This window comes from Girardinichthys multiradiatus, chromosome 10 (genome assembly GCF_021462225.1).
Source record: "Girardinichthys multiradiatus isolate DD_20200921_A chromosome 10, DD_fGirMul_XY1, whole genome shotgun sequence".
Classification (NCBI taxonomy): Eukaryota; Metazoa; Chordata; class Actinopteri; order Cyprinodontiformes; family Goodeidae; genus Girardinichthys; species Girardinichthys multiradiatus.
In genome coordinates, this window is record NC_061803.1 from 26,542,224 (window position 1) to 26,555,989 (window position 13,766).

General features: G+C 37.9%; 2 protein-coding genes across 9 annotated transcripts in view; both read left to right on the top strand.

Annotated features, from left to right (window-relative positions):
• Nucleotides 1-8,115: 8,115 nt before the first annotated feature.
• On the top strand, nucleotides 8,116-10,854 carry LOC124875600 (PI-PLC X domain-containing protein 1-like). 2 transcript variants are annotated; one of them, XM_047377846.1, is made up of 7 exons: nucleotides 8,116-8,213; nucleotides 8,318-8,434; nucleotides 9,323-9,447; nucleotides 9,523-9,654; nucleotides 9,818-9,985; nucleotides 10,104-10,287; nucleotides 10,540-10,800. In XM_047377846.1, exons 2-7 carry the CDS (start codon nucleotides 8,359-8,361, stop codon nucleotides 10,647-10,649), a joined length of 795 nt encoding a protein of 264 aa, XP_047233802.1. In that variant the 5' UTR covers nucleotides 8,116-8,213; nucleotides 8,318-8,358; the 3' UTR covers nucleotides 10,650-10,800. The 2 variants fall into 2 exon arrangements, with proteins under 2 accessions (XP_047233802.1, XP_047233801.1); XM_047377845.1 differs by having other exon boundaries at nucleotides 8,118-8,213; nucleotides 10,494-10,854.
• Nucleotides 10,855-11,917: 1,063 nt separating this feature from the next.
• Nucleotides 11,918-13,766, top strand: part of spata20 (spermatogenesis associated 20) — a 70,473-nt gene continuing 68,624 nt past the window's right edge. For all 7 annotated transcript variants that reach the window (XM_047377300.1, XM_047377303.1, XM_047377302.1 and 4 more), the window contains exon 1: nucleotides 11,918-13,170. In XM_047377300.1, coding sequence (XP_047233256.1) covers nucleotides 12,971-13,170 — 200 coding nt within the window. In that variant the 5' untranslated portion in view covers nucleotides 11,918-12,970. The remainder of the gene's footprint in view (nucleotides 13,171-13,766) is intronic.

A 13,766-nucleotide genomic window follows, 5' to 3' on the forward strand; every position in this document is an offset into this window, starting at 1 on the left:
AAAGATCCATGCTGTTTGCCAGAGCCAGAAGAGCGATACACTGGATTTATATTGAAAGCATCTTATGCGGGTAGAAGAGAAACCGGAGCAAAGTTTCTTCTTTCTCCCTCCTGGAGAAGTTAAAGTGGACAAAGAATGATTCAATGTCTCACCAACAGACCGGGGAAGGGCCTGGTTGTTTTTTGGACTGATAGAGGACTGTGTGTGTGACAGTCTGACTCTGGAGCGATTTAGAAACTGATGGGGGTAACGTACAAACACACACATTTGCATAAATCTTTTCCTATTTTCTGCAACGAAGAACGCTTATTAACTGCTGCTCATGTGACGCTTGCTTGACGTAGACAGATATAGCGGGTTAAAATATTATTTTAGGGTTAGAAAAGTATCTTTAAAAGGGTGATAACTTAACTCATTTGATACTTTCCAGTTAATTCTTTTAGAGAAACAAGTTATCTTTTGTCGTGGAATATTCAGGGTCAATTATTATAGTTATTAAAAGTTATTAAAAAGCAGAGGAAGTTACAACATCTCCAAAACTCAGCAGTAACCAAGTGTTTCTATGTTATTCTCAGGACAGATCTCATGAAGGAGCATTTTTAAAACCCAGCGCATGCGTAAAACCTGATGGGTTTCTCCTTCAGATATTATTTTCTGTTGTCAGAGTTTGTATCCCATAAATCTAATGGGTAGAGAACTCATTAAAACAGGCTTAGTTCTACTGCAGATGGTCTTCATACAGTTTCTGACACAGTACTTACAGTTTGGTGCAGTTTTTGTCTGCAAGTGCTAACTGACACTTATGGAAAGTACAAATTCATTGTTTTTCACAGCAGCTGCTGGGAAGAGGTTATATTAGGTTTTTTCTTCCCTCTTCTGATTCATGCAGCGTGTTGATTTACACTGTACCTTATATCAGGACCTGACAAAAAACTATGAAAGGCTTGGTTCTGCAGTTTCCTTTTTTCTCCCTTTGGGGAAGGAAAGAGAAACCTGATCAGTTCTGTGTTGCATAGGAATATTAAAACACTTGTTGTTTTCTAAGATATAACCAGCTAAAAACTTTTAAAACTTTGAGAGAAATTGGTTTTGTTAAAAACATTTTCCTTGGTAAAACAAACCTTTTAAATGAGAATGAAAAATGGGATTATTTAGAAAGAATCTGATTGGACAGTGGTACCACACAAAAATTAAACAAATCTCATGTTTCCTAAAAGACTCTGCATGAAAAGGCCTTCAGAACCGTGGAGTTATTTTCCACCACAGTACCAAGTTTTTTAAGCATGCTTTTTCTTTATTTTAAAACAGATCTGGTTTTTGTTTTGTTTTTGGCTTTTTAGCATAATGTTTGTCTGAAGCTTCTTATGAACTGGAATAGGAGCAAATATGATCTGAGGTAAATTAGGAGCTGTGAACTAATAATTTTAAATCTGATTATTGTCCAAGCAGAAATAATATATTTAGCCAATCCTTCAATCTCTGCAGAAAGTTAACACCATTGTTCAATGCAGTAGTACTCAACTTGTGGTTCCTGGACTCCTGAAGCCCGTAAGCCATAGATTTTGGGTCCATAAAATTATAATATTTAATTAAAGGTAGACCGATTACCTATTAAAACAGATCTAAGCCAATGATGAGTTCCAGTCATTTGGTGGCTTTGAAATGCAATAATACTCAAAATGTCTACTCTGGGGAACACAGATTGGGGTTGAAGAGTTTAGTTTTGGAACCAAGGTTAGGATTTTTATAACAGAATCAAGACAAGTAAAATCCTTCATTTTAGGAAAAGAAAAGAAATAAAGGCCCTCTTAACAGTAAGAGGATGGTCGGCTCACACTCAAGTCTCCCTGTTTGATTTCTTAGGGTTTAAAGATTAAAGGAATACATAGGAGTAGAAAGGTACACAAGGTAATTTCAGATTACTAAGAGATAAAATATTGGAACATTTATCAGCATTTGGATTGTAAAAGAGGGGTTCTAGTAATAAGTTTTCCCCAACTCTCAAAATTTAAATAGCCCAAATTAAAGAAAATTATGTTTGTTCTTTTTTGAAACACTATGTGGGAAAAAGTCCAGTTTGGAGACAAGCTTCTTATCTTAATTTCTGATTAAGTCAAACACTGCAGTTTTGTTTAGTTTGGATATACCATAAAAATGTCAACGCCGACTTTTCTAATTTCCCCTCGGGGATCAATAAAGTATCTTTGAATTTGAATTGAATTGAATTAAAATACTTCTTTGCATTTAACTTGAAATTCTGCAATGCAGCTGCGATCAAATTGAGCCAAACAAAAAGAGAATTATAACAATAACTCTCAGGATTGTAGTTATTATTATTACAGAGTTACAGTCAAAGAATTAGCAAAATGTTTCAGCATCAGTAACTGTGGATTCATTTAAGAGAAAACTGTTGCTGTGCTTCTAAATACTTTGTGCACTCATCTTAAAAAGGATCCCGAAGATTGTCATAACAAAATTGATCAATTATAGCATTAAAAGATATGGTTGAGAAAACATATTCTGAAAAGAGATTGTTAAAAATTTCTTTTAATTCTTGAAGCTTCAAATTTGGCCATTTGTTTGTCTTTGATGTTTTGTCTTTGTTTGTTGGAATGAATGTTTGTTTATATGTTGCATGAAACAATAATCCATGTTTAGAATAATGTTTCTAAATCCCAGATTGATTAAAACTTTGAGTTTTCAGGAGAGTTAAGAAGCAGCTTGTTTCTGGTGTAGGTGCATGTTAATAGCTTTGCAGTTTAAGGTTCAATAATATGGGATGGGATGAAGAAACTGTGGGTCCTGCCCATAGGCTGCCAATCAGAGGTTAGTTCTGCCTGACTCCGCCCACCTACCAGGTTGGTTCATGCCTTTGTTGTCATGGTAACGCTCAGCACCTCCCTTCCTGAGTTTTAACACTGTTTAAGAGACAATAGAATCAAAATGCTTGTAGTGATTGTTGCCTTAATAACATGTTTTTTTTTGGATGTAGGATGACTTTTAGATTTATGTGTTTTACTATAAAAAGGTTAATGAAATAGTTTAAACTAGTTTGAAGAATATGTTTTGCATATATAATCTTTGATGATTTATTAGATTGAAAGTTTTCCCTCGTGCCATTAAGCTAACTGACAGTTCAAGATATGCCAAAAGTAAGGAATATATTTCTGATAAAGAATCAGAGTTATGATTTTATGCTTGGTTGGAATTATTTATTAGATTCGAATTTGTAGGGTTTATGCATCTGAATTACATTAGATGTCCATTAATCTAAAACTTTTCTTCATACAAGATAAATCAGGATGATATGTGACTTATTTCTAAGTGAAATATTGTTGAACTGTACAACGACTGAAGTTTGTGTTTTGTTGTTAATGGAACTGAGTTACAGTTAAAAACATCTGGATTTTATTTATGTTGTTTTCGTTAAATTCATAGGGGCACGTAGTTATGTCAGAATTCATTTCTTTGGTTCTATGTAATGTGATCTTGGTTACTAGAACATTCTTGTTTAAACCTTTTGCTGGATTGTCGCATGGGTTGGACCCTACGCCAAAAGGGGGGAATGTCAGAATAAAGTAATATGGAGATATTTCCAAGATCAATTTTTTTCCACATCTTTGTGTGAAGGTAGGGTGTTGTTTTACTGTCAAAACCTGTCCACTGTGTTTTCTCAAGTTTCACAGACGGTGACGGCTACATTACCAGAAACAGCCACTTCCACCCTCCGGTCCTTTATTCTTGGCGACTGGATTCTGCTCAGAGAATTTAGGAGAAAACACAGGAAGTCCAGGTGCTGGAATGGCCCATATCAGATCCTACTAGACACCCAGGAAAGCTGCAGGAAAGCTCCAGCTCCTCCAGCTTAATCTGGTTTCCAGGACAAGTCATCTTCCAACTGGATCATCCACGGCTTGAAAGGTTTGAGGACAGTAGACCACCACAAGACAAAGAACTGTAAGCTGATCACTGGCGAGTGATTGAAGAGGTGGTTGAAGAACACTGTTCTTACAAGGGCACCATCTCTTGGGCAGTGTAACGTTATTTCAGAATCTACTTAAGGCCATCGCATTGCTTGAAAGTTAAAAATCATAAGGTCATTTGCCTCACTGCACACACACCACAGTGAGACACACATAGAAAACATACAGGGAAGACCTCTACACATTGCACATAACCTTTCTCTGGATGATGGACTGGCGACGTCTGCAACAGAGAGACAGTCAAACATGCGCCATGATGCTTATTTTCCTTAATTTCTTAACATTTGGTGGCTACTAGGCGCTCCTTTGCCTGGACAGCAAGGGTCAGCCAAATTCGTTTCTCCCACTTTGACAGCGAAACTGACTCTGAGGAGGAAATCTTGGATGCTTTTATCTAACTTTCATGTTTATTGCTTGATATCTATCATTATGGCACAAATTTGAAATGTGTTCATTTCTGCCGTTGTAATAATTTGTTTTCTTTGAGGAAAAAACTGTTTGCTTTCAGTATCAGAAGGAAGGAGTTGTAATGGAAATTATTTTATTAAGTGTTCCAAAGTGTATGACCTTTGGGTTGCCTCACTCCCCTGAACATCTTTTAGTGGAGGAAGCTGTAAAAGCCATTATCAGAAGTTTAATGGTTAAGGCCATTTGTTAGGGTGATGCCTTTGGAAGAGCAGATGTTGTTCCTAGGTAACCTTCTCACCTCTGAACCCGAGAACAGTCTAGGGTCATAAAGCACAAACTCTTTTAAGTGGTGATAACACCCATATACTCTTTAAATACTGTGTGTAAATGTTGACACCACACTAAACCCAAAAGCAGATGATTATGATGACATGTTGTAAATGAATATATCTTCCATGCCTGAGTGTATTCATAATTGTACTTCATAAAATGACCTTATAGCAGAAAATTGAAAAAAGTTGCTGTTTAAGTGAAGTGAGAAAAAGTGCAATGATGATATGAACAAGGCTTGTTTTAATTCTTTTACTTTTTATTCTTACATTTTGTTTCTTTGCTTTATTATTGTTTTACTCTGCCATGATTGGTGGTCGCCTGGCGGAGGGAGTAAGTGTTTCCCACAAAATAATCTGTTTTCCGTCCTGTGGGTTTGTGCTTACACAGAGTGTTTCATTTTACATGTATTTACTCATGACTTATTCATGATAAAACAGGGGGGACTGTTAGGGTTTTTATGACTTTTTATATTGTTTATCACTTGTGTCTGCTCTAAGTGCTTTCTTCCCCCACATGTCATAGACAAAGAGATAAGAGAGAAGGGTGAGTTATGCTATTATCAGCAACATCTAGGGACTGGCACCAATCCTCACTCCTTTCTCTAAAATCTTTCTGACCCCACACACACACACACACACACACACACACACACCCACTCTGAATGATGTTTGAACTGTGTGTGACCAAGCATGTATAAATAAAGAGAGAGGGGGCTAATACTTCGTAGTCTGTAGTGCACAGCTACCCTTGCAAGTAAAACTGACTCTGTGTCTTTCCTTACCTCTGAGTTGATTAAATAATACCTATCAGAAACACAAAGTGGAGAACTTCAGGGTTCTGCACCAGGATCTGGACGAACAGTGGAAGGAGAAGGTAAGTATTAGCTGGAGGTGAGGTTATGTTGAATGTGGAGTTGAGTGACAGGTTGAAGGAGAGACTTACTATTTGGTGATGAAAATGGAGGTCCAGGGAGTAACTCTCTGAGTCTGAGATTGACAGGTTGGTTGTCAAATATCTCTTTGACTTTTCATCTATTTTATAGCTTTTTAAATGTTTATTTTTAAAATAAACTTTACCTGACATATAGAGGCATATAGGTTTTATGAGCCATAACGTGGACTTTAGATAGAGCCTTCATCTGTTTTTCATTGTTTTACTCTTTTTTTCATCTCAAGTATAGAATTGTTTCAATGGACTTCACACAATACCACAAATAGCCTGCTTTGTTCATGTGTGTGTGTCTATACAACTTCAGTTGGGTCAGATAAAAGCTGTTACCTCCCTTCTCTCCATCCATCCACTCCTCATCCCAACATTCTTCGCGGAACTGAACCTTCATGTTGCGCTTATGGTAACAAACATCTGTTCTTTAATAATGAATTACACTCTTTGTCCCACTTACCTTCTTCTCATCTCTTCTCATCTCATCATGCTTGTGGAGTTGTGGTTAATGGTCATGGAAGGTGTTCAGTATTGGTGTCGATTCCATCACTGGTTCCAGCTCCTATATCCCTGACAACAGCCATTTTGGCTTCTTGGTGTATTTTCAAGGTACCAAATAACACAAAAGATGCACTGGTACGTCACATTCAGTTAAGATCAGTATGAAACAGCAAAGTCAGTCAAAGTCAGAACTGGACCTTTCCTTTGAAAGTTACACCAACTACACCAAATGAATGACTTTCTGCTAGCTTTGAAATCAACCTGTTATCTGTCAGCAGTTTTAAAATGATATGAATAACAGAGTCAAAGTGAAGTATCCACTTGGAAAACATCTAATTTCCTGTTCTCAATAGGTGGGGTTTGTTTTTATGTCCTGATTAGGAAAAAGGACTTCTACCTTAATTTGATTATGACACTTATACAGCTTTATGTTTTTGTTTACAACCTTTAAATGAATTTCAAACAAGAGAGCACAGTTGGAGGAATTTTCAAAACTTTTAATTCAACTCTTACCTTATAACATATATTTATTTGACTATACCATCAACTAACCTACTACATATAAAACAAAATTTTAATAAGGATGTAAACACTTTTGTCAGCCACTGTATTTTAAGTGTTGGAGCCTTAAAAAAAGTAAGTTGGCACTTTGGAAAAAAGAGAAAAAATAACTAATTTCTAAAAGATTTCCAACCTAGTAATATTTCCTGTTAAGTCTGTAACTTGACACTATGAGCCCACCTAACCGTACAAAAGTTTTTAAAATGAGATTGTCTCTTCTTCACAATTCTCTGCCGGTCATCATGCATATTTTCAGTCAGATTTCATTCCGGACTTTGGCTAAAATTAGGAAAGTGAGCAGCCGTTAACAGATGTGTACTTTGTGAGTTGACTGACTACGGGGGCTATGAGTCTGGCAAATCCATTGGTGGATAAAGGGTGTGACTTCTGGATGTAGGCTGTAAAAGGTTAGGTGTTTCATTCCCTGACACCATCTTAATAGATTCTTCAGTAACCCTGTTCAGTGTAATACTCGTAAGGTTAGGAAGATCTAGACCCATTATGGAGTGCTGGTTTGAGCAACCCTCTCAGAATTAGGAAGGGACAATGAAACTTCATAGGTTCTCTGTAAGATGTTCACTCTACAACATTAAATTTGTGGTTGTAACATGACAAAGTGAAGATGTTTCAGGACTTACTTTTGCAAGGGACCACATAATTGTACTTTATTTTTGCTGTTCACATCTACAAGGAGAACAAGCAAGTAGGAACGGGTGTCATCTCCTATCCAAAAATACAAAGCAAAGTTAGAAAAAGAGTGTTTGGTCATTCAACATATTTGTATGTTTTTTCAGGAGTCAAAATTTGCATCTAGTGTTCACTTTCTGTGTGGTAACAGAAAGAAAACTGCCCAGACTAAGCAGGGTTAGACAGTATGAAGAGGGCGGAACCTTCTTCGTGGCTCAACCGGTCTGTCTCAGACAAATATTTCAATAGTTTCTGTAGCTGGTCACCTGACAGTCAAGGTCTTTGATAACTCATCCAGCTTTTTAAAATGTGACTCTAAATAATTATTTTTAGATGTTGATTTAAAAAAATACATTATTTGTATTTAGAATTAATAATGTTGGATCCAGATTTAACTTCACTACAAAACCAAGGAGATTTAGTGAAAAATTGAAGTGCAAGAAGTAACAAAAGATTGAAAACCATTTTTCACGACAGAATTAGACTTTCCCCCCTGAATGAATAAAATATTACGTGGCCAGTGGCTGAACTGATGCAGTAACAGAGTTTGTAAAGTTGAAAGCTGAAAGACCTGCTGCGTTTGTTCTGGCAGTAGGAAATAGTGATTGTATGAGGAAGTTTTATTATAGTGTAATGAGAAAACCTGAACAACAGGAGAAACAACTGTTTTACTCCTCCCACAATGGTTTGGAGACTTGTAACAAGAACAATCCAGCTACTCGTGCATACTAAATTATAGCTACACTGTCAGATTTGACAGCTTCAAGGAGGAAGAAAGGAATACATTATTTTTGCAGGGTGAGAAGGATCTTAAAAACATTCTCGTTAATGTTCATGAACTTTACTTCTTCAGGCCGGTGAGCTTTACTCTTGCCTTGTATCTCTCTGTTTTGGAAGATTAGGAGTCAGGTGATGGTTGTTGGAAACTAAAGGATAAAAAGCCATGAGCTACTCTGACTGGATGTCGCAATTACCAGCTAAGCTTCACACCACCCCTCTGTACAAACTGGCCATACCAGGTAGGAAACTCCAATCACTGTGCCATACACTTCTATTTGAAGTCATAATAAAAACAACTTTTGTGTTCTGGTAATTATCATGTTCTAACATGTTTCAAATCTAACTTCTAATCTAAATCTAAAGACTACATGTCTAACTCTACCCCAGAATAATGGAGTTTCAAGTGCTTCAAAGTGGAATCAAACTGAGATAATCTTCTCAACAGTCTCCATCGTTTGGCAACAACATTCACAACCCTTAAACTTTTCACATTTTGTTTACCAAACGTTAATTTGTTTTTTGAGAGGAAAATGTACTGATAAAAGTAATATTCCTTTATTAATAATGCTTTTCAATAGGAAATAGAACAACAAATGTCCAGTGGGTTTTCCTCCAAAGCAGACATGGGCACACCCATTCATTAAACTTGGCTACATACAGGAGTTTTTAAACAAGAGTTAGGGTTAGTAAAAAAATATTTTTTGTGTTTTTGACTTGTAAAAGAAATTGAGGCCTGTGAGTACTTTCAACTTCATGACCATGGTCCACATGTAAAAAGATTTGAGGACCATTGTGTTTGAATCTCCAAAAAACTTGAGAATGGGGTAAATGTGCACCTTTCAGAAGGACAACAATCCTAAACAAACAGCCAAAGCTACAGCTGTAAAATCTCGATAAATCCATTGAAGTTTGTGGAATGGGTGTTTCGGATGGAAAAGTAAGAAAATCCTCTAAAAACTGTTACCAGAAAGTCACTGACTAATCAACCTGCCAACTCCAGCTAAATTATCCTAAACATTTCAGTACACCAAATTTAAAGACAAGTGGCAATCCCCTGGAAATTGATAGTATGGCACTATAAAACCAGAGCAATACTTTCCTATGTGTTATTTTTGTGTTATTCCTAGGAAGCCATGACTCAATGAGTTACGATCTAGATGTCAACTCCCGAATCATCGAGCCTAACGGACTGAAAAGATTTAGCAGAATTTATTGTCTACGAAAAATAGTGCACACATGGGCATCCACTCAGGTATGGAGAGTTTTAACTGCAACAGCTTCAAATGTTGTCTGTGAGATAGATGGAAATTTTGTTTTTTTATCGCAGGAGGTGAGCATCACTGAGCAGCTGAATGCTGGAGTTCGCTACTTTGACCTTAGGATCGCCCGCAAGCCAAAAGACACGGATCCCACCAGGCTCTACTTTCACCACGGGCTGTACACTCAGACAGATGTGGAGGTAAACACTCAATTTCTGCAGGTTAAGGCCGAACAAAGCCTGAATCCTGGCTAGGAAATACATGCTTCTCGGGTGTTTGCTCCATGTTTTAAATACACCGAAGAACATTTGATTGCGTGTGACTGAATGATGATTTATGATTTTTTTTTTTCCCCATAATCAGACGGTACTCAGGGAAATAAACGTGTGGGCAGAAAGTCATCTTAAAGAAATCCTTATCTTGTCTTTATCCCACTTTGAGGGATTTGACCAAACGATTTCTGCACAACTTCACAGCCACCTCATTAGGTTCATCACAAACCTCTTTGGAGCCAAACTCATCCTGAATACGGTAATGCTTTTTTTTTTCTTAAAATCATTTGACCTCATCTTTTGGTCATACATCTCTTAAAAATAACTGCCCTAGAATTTAAGAACATTTAATTGACAATAATACTGCATCACCACAGGACACTCCCACATTGAAGACTTGCTGGAATCAAGGCAAAAACATAATAGTTTCATATGACCATTTGGCATTTCATCAGCCTCTGATATGGAGAAAAATTAAATATTACTATGGCAACAGTATGGACCGTGCAAAAATTATTGCCAAACTCAGTCAGGATTTGGAAAAAGAGAAGTCTCCCCATTGTGAGTATTCCTTGTTTCTAGAATCATTTATTGGCTAAGTTGATTCTAGGGTTTTTCAGTTCTCTTTCATTGACCAGAACTTGTGTTTCTGCTGCTATCGCTGCAACCCTCACACCAAAAAATTCATGTATTTTTACCATGTATTGATTTTACTCTACATTCTGTGCCTCTGAAGATACACCTGTGATATGACCCTTATTATCCAGATTTCTTTGTCTGTGGCTTGAATCCAACCCTACCACATAATTCCAGCATTCTCAAGTACGTCCTTCGCTTTTGTGACAACTTCACCAACGTTGTGCGGAGGGGTCTGCCAAAGATGCTACGATGGGTGCAACAGCAATACAACAAGACGCCAATGAACATCATCGCCTCAGACGTGGTGACTCGAAGTGATTTCGTTGCAACAGTTGTGAAGCTCAACTTGAAAGGCGTGAAAGGACGTTGAAAACGTGTCTGTCTCTTTTATGTTTTTGTTAGAGACCTATGTTAATATTTTTTGTACATAAACAGAATTCATTTCTTGTTTATATATATATATATATATATATATATATATATATATATATATATGTATATATATGTACACTCACCAGCCACTTTCTTAGGTAAACCTTGCTAGTACTGGGTTGGACCCCCTTTTGCCTTCAGAACTGCCTTAATCCATTGTGGCATAGATTCAACAAGGTACTGGAAACATTCCTCAGAGAGTTTGGTCCATATTGATATGATAGCATCACACAGATGCTGCAGATTTGTCAGCTGCACATCCATGATGTGAATCTCCCATTCCAGCGCATCCCAAAGGTGCTCTATTGGATTGAGATCTGGTGACTGTGGAGGCCATTTGAGTTCAGTGAACTCATTGTCATGTTCAAGAAACCAGTCTGAGATGATTCGTGCTTTATGACATGGCACGTTATCCTGCTGGAAGTAACCATCAGAAGATGGGTACACTGTGTTCATAAAGGGATGGACATGGTCAGCAACAATACTCAGGTAGGCTGTGGCATTGACACGATGCTCAGTTGGTACTAAGGGGCCCAAAATGTGCCAAGAAAATATCCCCCACACCATTACACCACCACCACCAGCCTGAACTGTTGATACAAGGCAGGATGGATCCATGCTTTCATGTTGTTGATGCCAAATTCTGACCCTACCATCCGAATGTGGCAGCAGAAATCGAGACTCATCAGACCAGGCAACCCTTTTCCAATCTTCTTTTGTCCAATTTTGGTGAGCATGTGCGAATTGTAGCCTCAGTTTCCTGTTCTTAGCTGACAGGAGTGGCACCCGGGGAGGTCTTCTGCTGCTGTAGCCCATCCGCCTCAAGGTTCGTCGTGTTGTGAGTTCAGAGATGCTCTTCTGCATGCCTTGGTTGTAATAAGTGGTTATTTGAGTTACTGTTGCCTTTCTATCAGCTCGAACCAGTCTGACCATTCTCCTCTGACCTCTGGCATCAACAAGGCATCTGTGCCCACAGAACTGCCACTCACTGGATATTTTCTCTTTTTCGGACCATTCTCTGTAAACCCTAGAGATCGTAGTGTGTGAAAATTCCAGTAGATCAGCAGTTTCTGAAATACTCAGACCAGCCCGTCTGGCACCAACAACCATGCCACGTTCAAAGTCACTTAAATCACCTTTCTTCCCCATTCTGATGCTCGGTTTGAACTGCACCAGATCGTCTTGACCATGTCTACATGCCTAAATGCATTGACTTGCTGCCATATGATTGGCTGATTAGAAATCTACGTTGAAGAGCAGTCGGAGAGGTGTACCTAATAAGTGGCCGGTGAGTTTATATATATATATATATATATATATATTTTTTTTTTTTTTTTTTGATTGAGTGAGTGAGTGACAAAACAACAAAGTAAATATTTTGAGTAAATCTGCTTTGGACAAAAATGTAGAACTCACAAGGTTTTCATTTTTCAGTTAAACTGCACAAATATCCAGACTCTAATTTCCAAAATTGAGTAAATGAAAAAAAAAAAAAAGAATGAGAAGGAAAGGAAGGAAAGGCAGAACAAAGGAAAGCAAAGCCAAGAAACAAAGAAGGATGGACAAGGGATGAAAGAAAACAAAAGAAACGGCACAAAAAAGGCATGGAGGTAGGACATAAGAAAGGAACAACAGAAGGAAATAGGAAGGAGGCAGAAAGGGAGTAAAGAGAGGAAAAAAGGATATAAGAAAGAAATTACAGAAGGGAGAAAAAATAAAGAATGGACACAGGATGGGAATGGAAGTAGGATGCAAAAAAGACAAAAAGTAGGTAAGACACAAGGAGGAAAGAAAGAAAAGCAGGGTGGACATAAGGAAAAAGTCAGGACAGACACAAGGAAAGAAAGATGGGATGACAGGAGGGAGCAGACAACCTAAGAAAGGAAATTCACAAAGGAGGGGGGGATAAAACAGCAACTAGACAATGGACATAGAAATCTTTTTCAATTCTCTTCTTTTTTTTTTTTTCTGTTTGGAAAATGCTGAAATCAAATTCCGGGCTTCTGCGCAGGAACTTTCATTGCAGTCATTTTATTTGGCGTCGAGCGCCATCTTGTGTCGAATGGCGGTAATACAGTAAGTCAGTCTATCCCATGTCAGGAAGTTTGGGCTGCTGTGTGTAAACAAAACAGCTAACATTAGCGCGCTTAAGTAATGCACTTAGTGGATTAGGATGTTGAGACAAGCATGGCGTTGGTCGGTGTTTAGAAACACTACAGCGGGGACTATACGCTCTCTGGCTGCGGCCTTTTTGGGAGCTGACTGTCCACTGCGGAGCTCAGGTGGTCCCACAAGAGGTTTCGAAGACATTCCCAACCCACTGAGCGTTAAGTCACAGCGGTTCCTCCAACCACAGCCGGCCCGCTACCTCAGGTAATACAGCTAGCTTGGCCTAACTTACTAACTAACCTTTAACAGAATATTTAAAAGTACGTCAATATAATTGTGTTTCCTTTGGAGTTATGACAGTTGACGCCGCTTTCAACAAGCTACGCAAAACTCCATATAAAAAACACGTATTTAAAATTACCCAAACCCTGACTTAAATCAAGAAGAGTGCAATGCTGAACAAAGACGATTAGTTGAAGCTAGAATATCATCTCCTTAAATTCGGCCCAGGTAGAAATGCAACAAAACAACACTTATTTCCAATACCACGCATTAGCTTTTGTGACTGGTTTCAATTAGAACATCCTTACGTATATCCGCTAACTCTGAGAATAGCGATACCGGTGCGGCTCACATGAAAAAAAAAAAATGATTAAAGATTTTGTGAATTAAATATTGTAGCCGAGTTTAGGGGAAATTTAAAATCTATCATAAGGTGTACGATCATGCTTTAATGATGGCGAATACTTAATTGTACAACAATTAAATGGAATTCGATACAGGCAGTTTGATACCTGGTACCGCACGAAAAAGCGAAGGGAAATAGGGTTCTCCTTCTGAGATCCTAAACATTTGGCTCA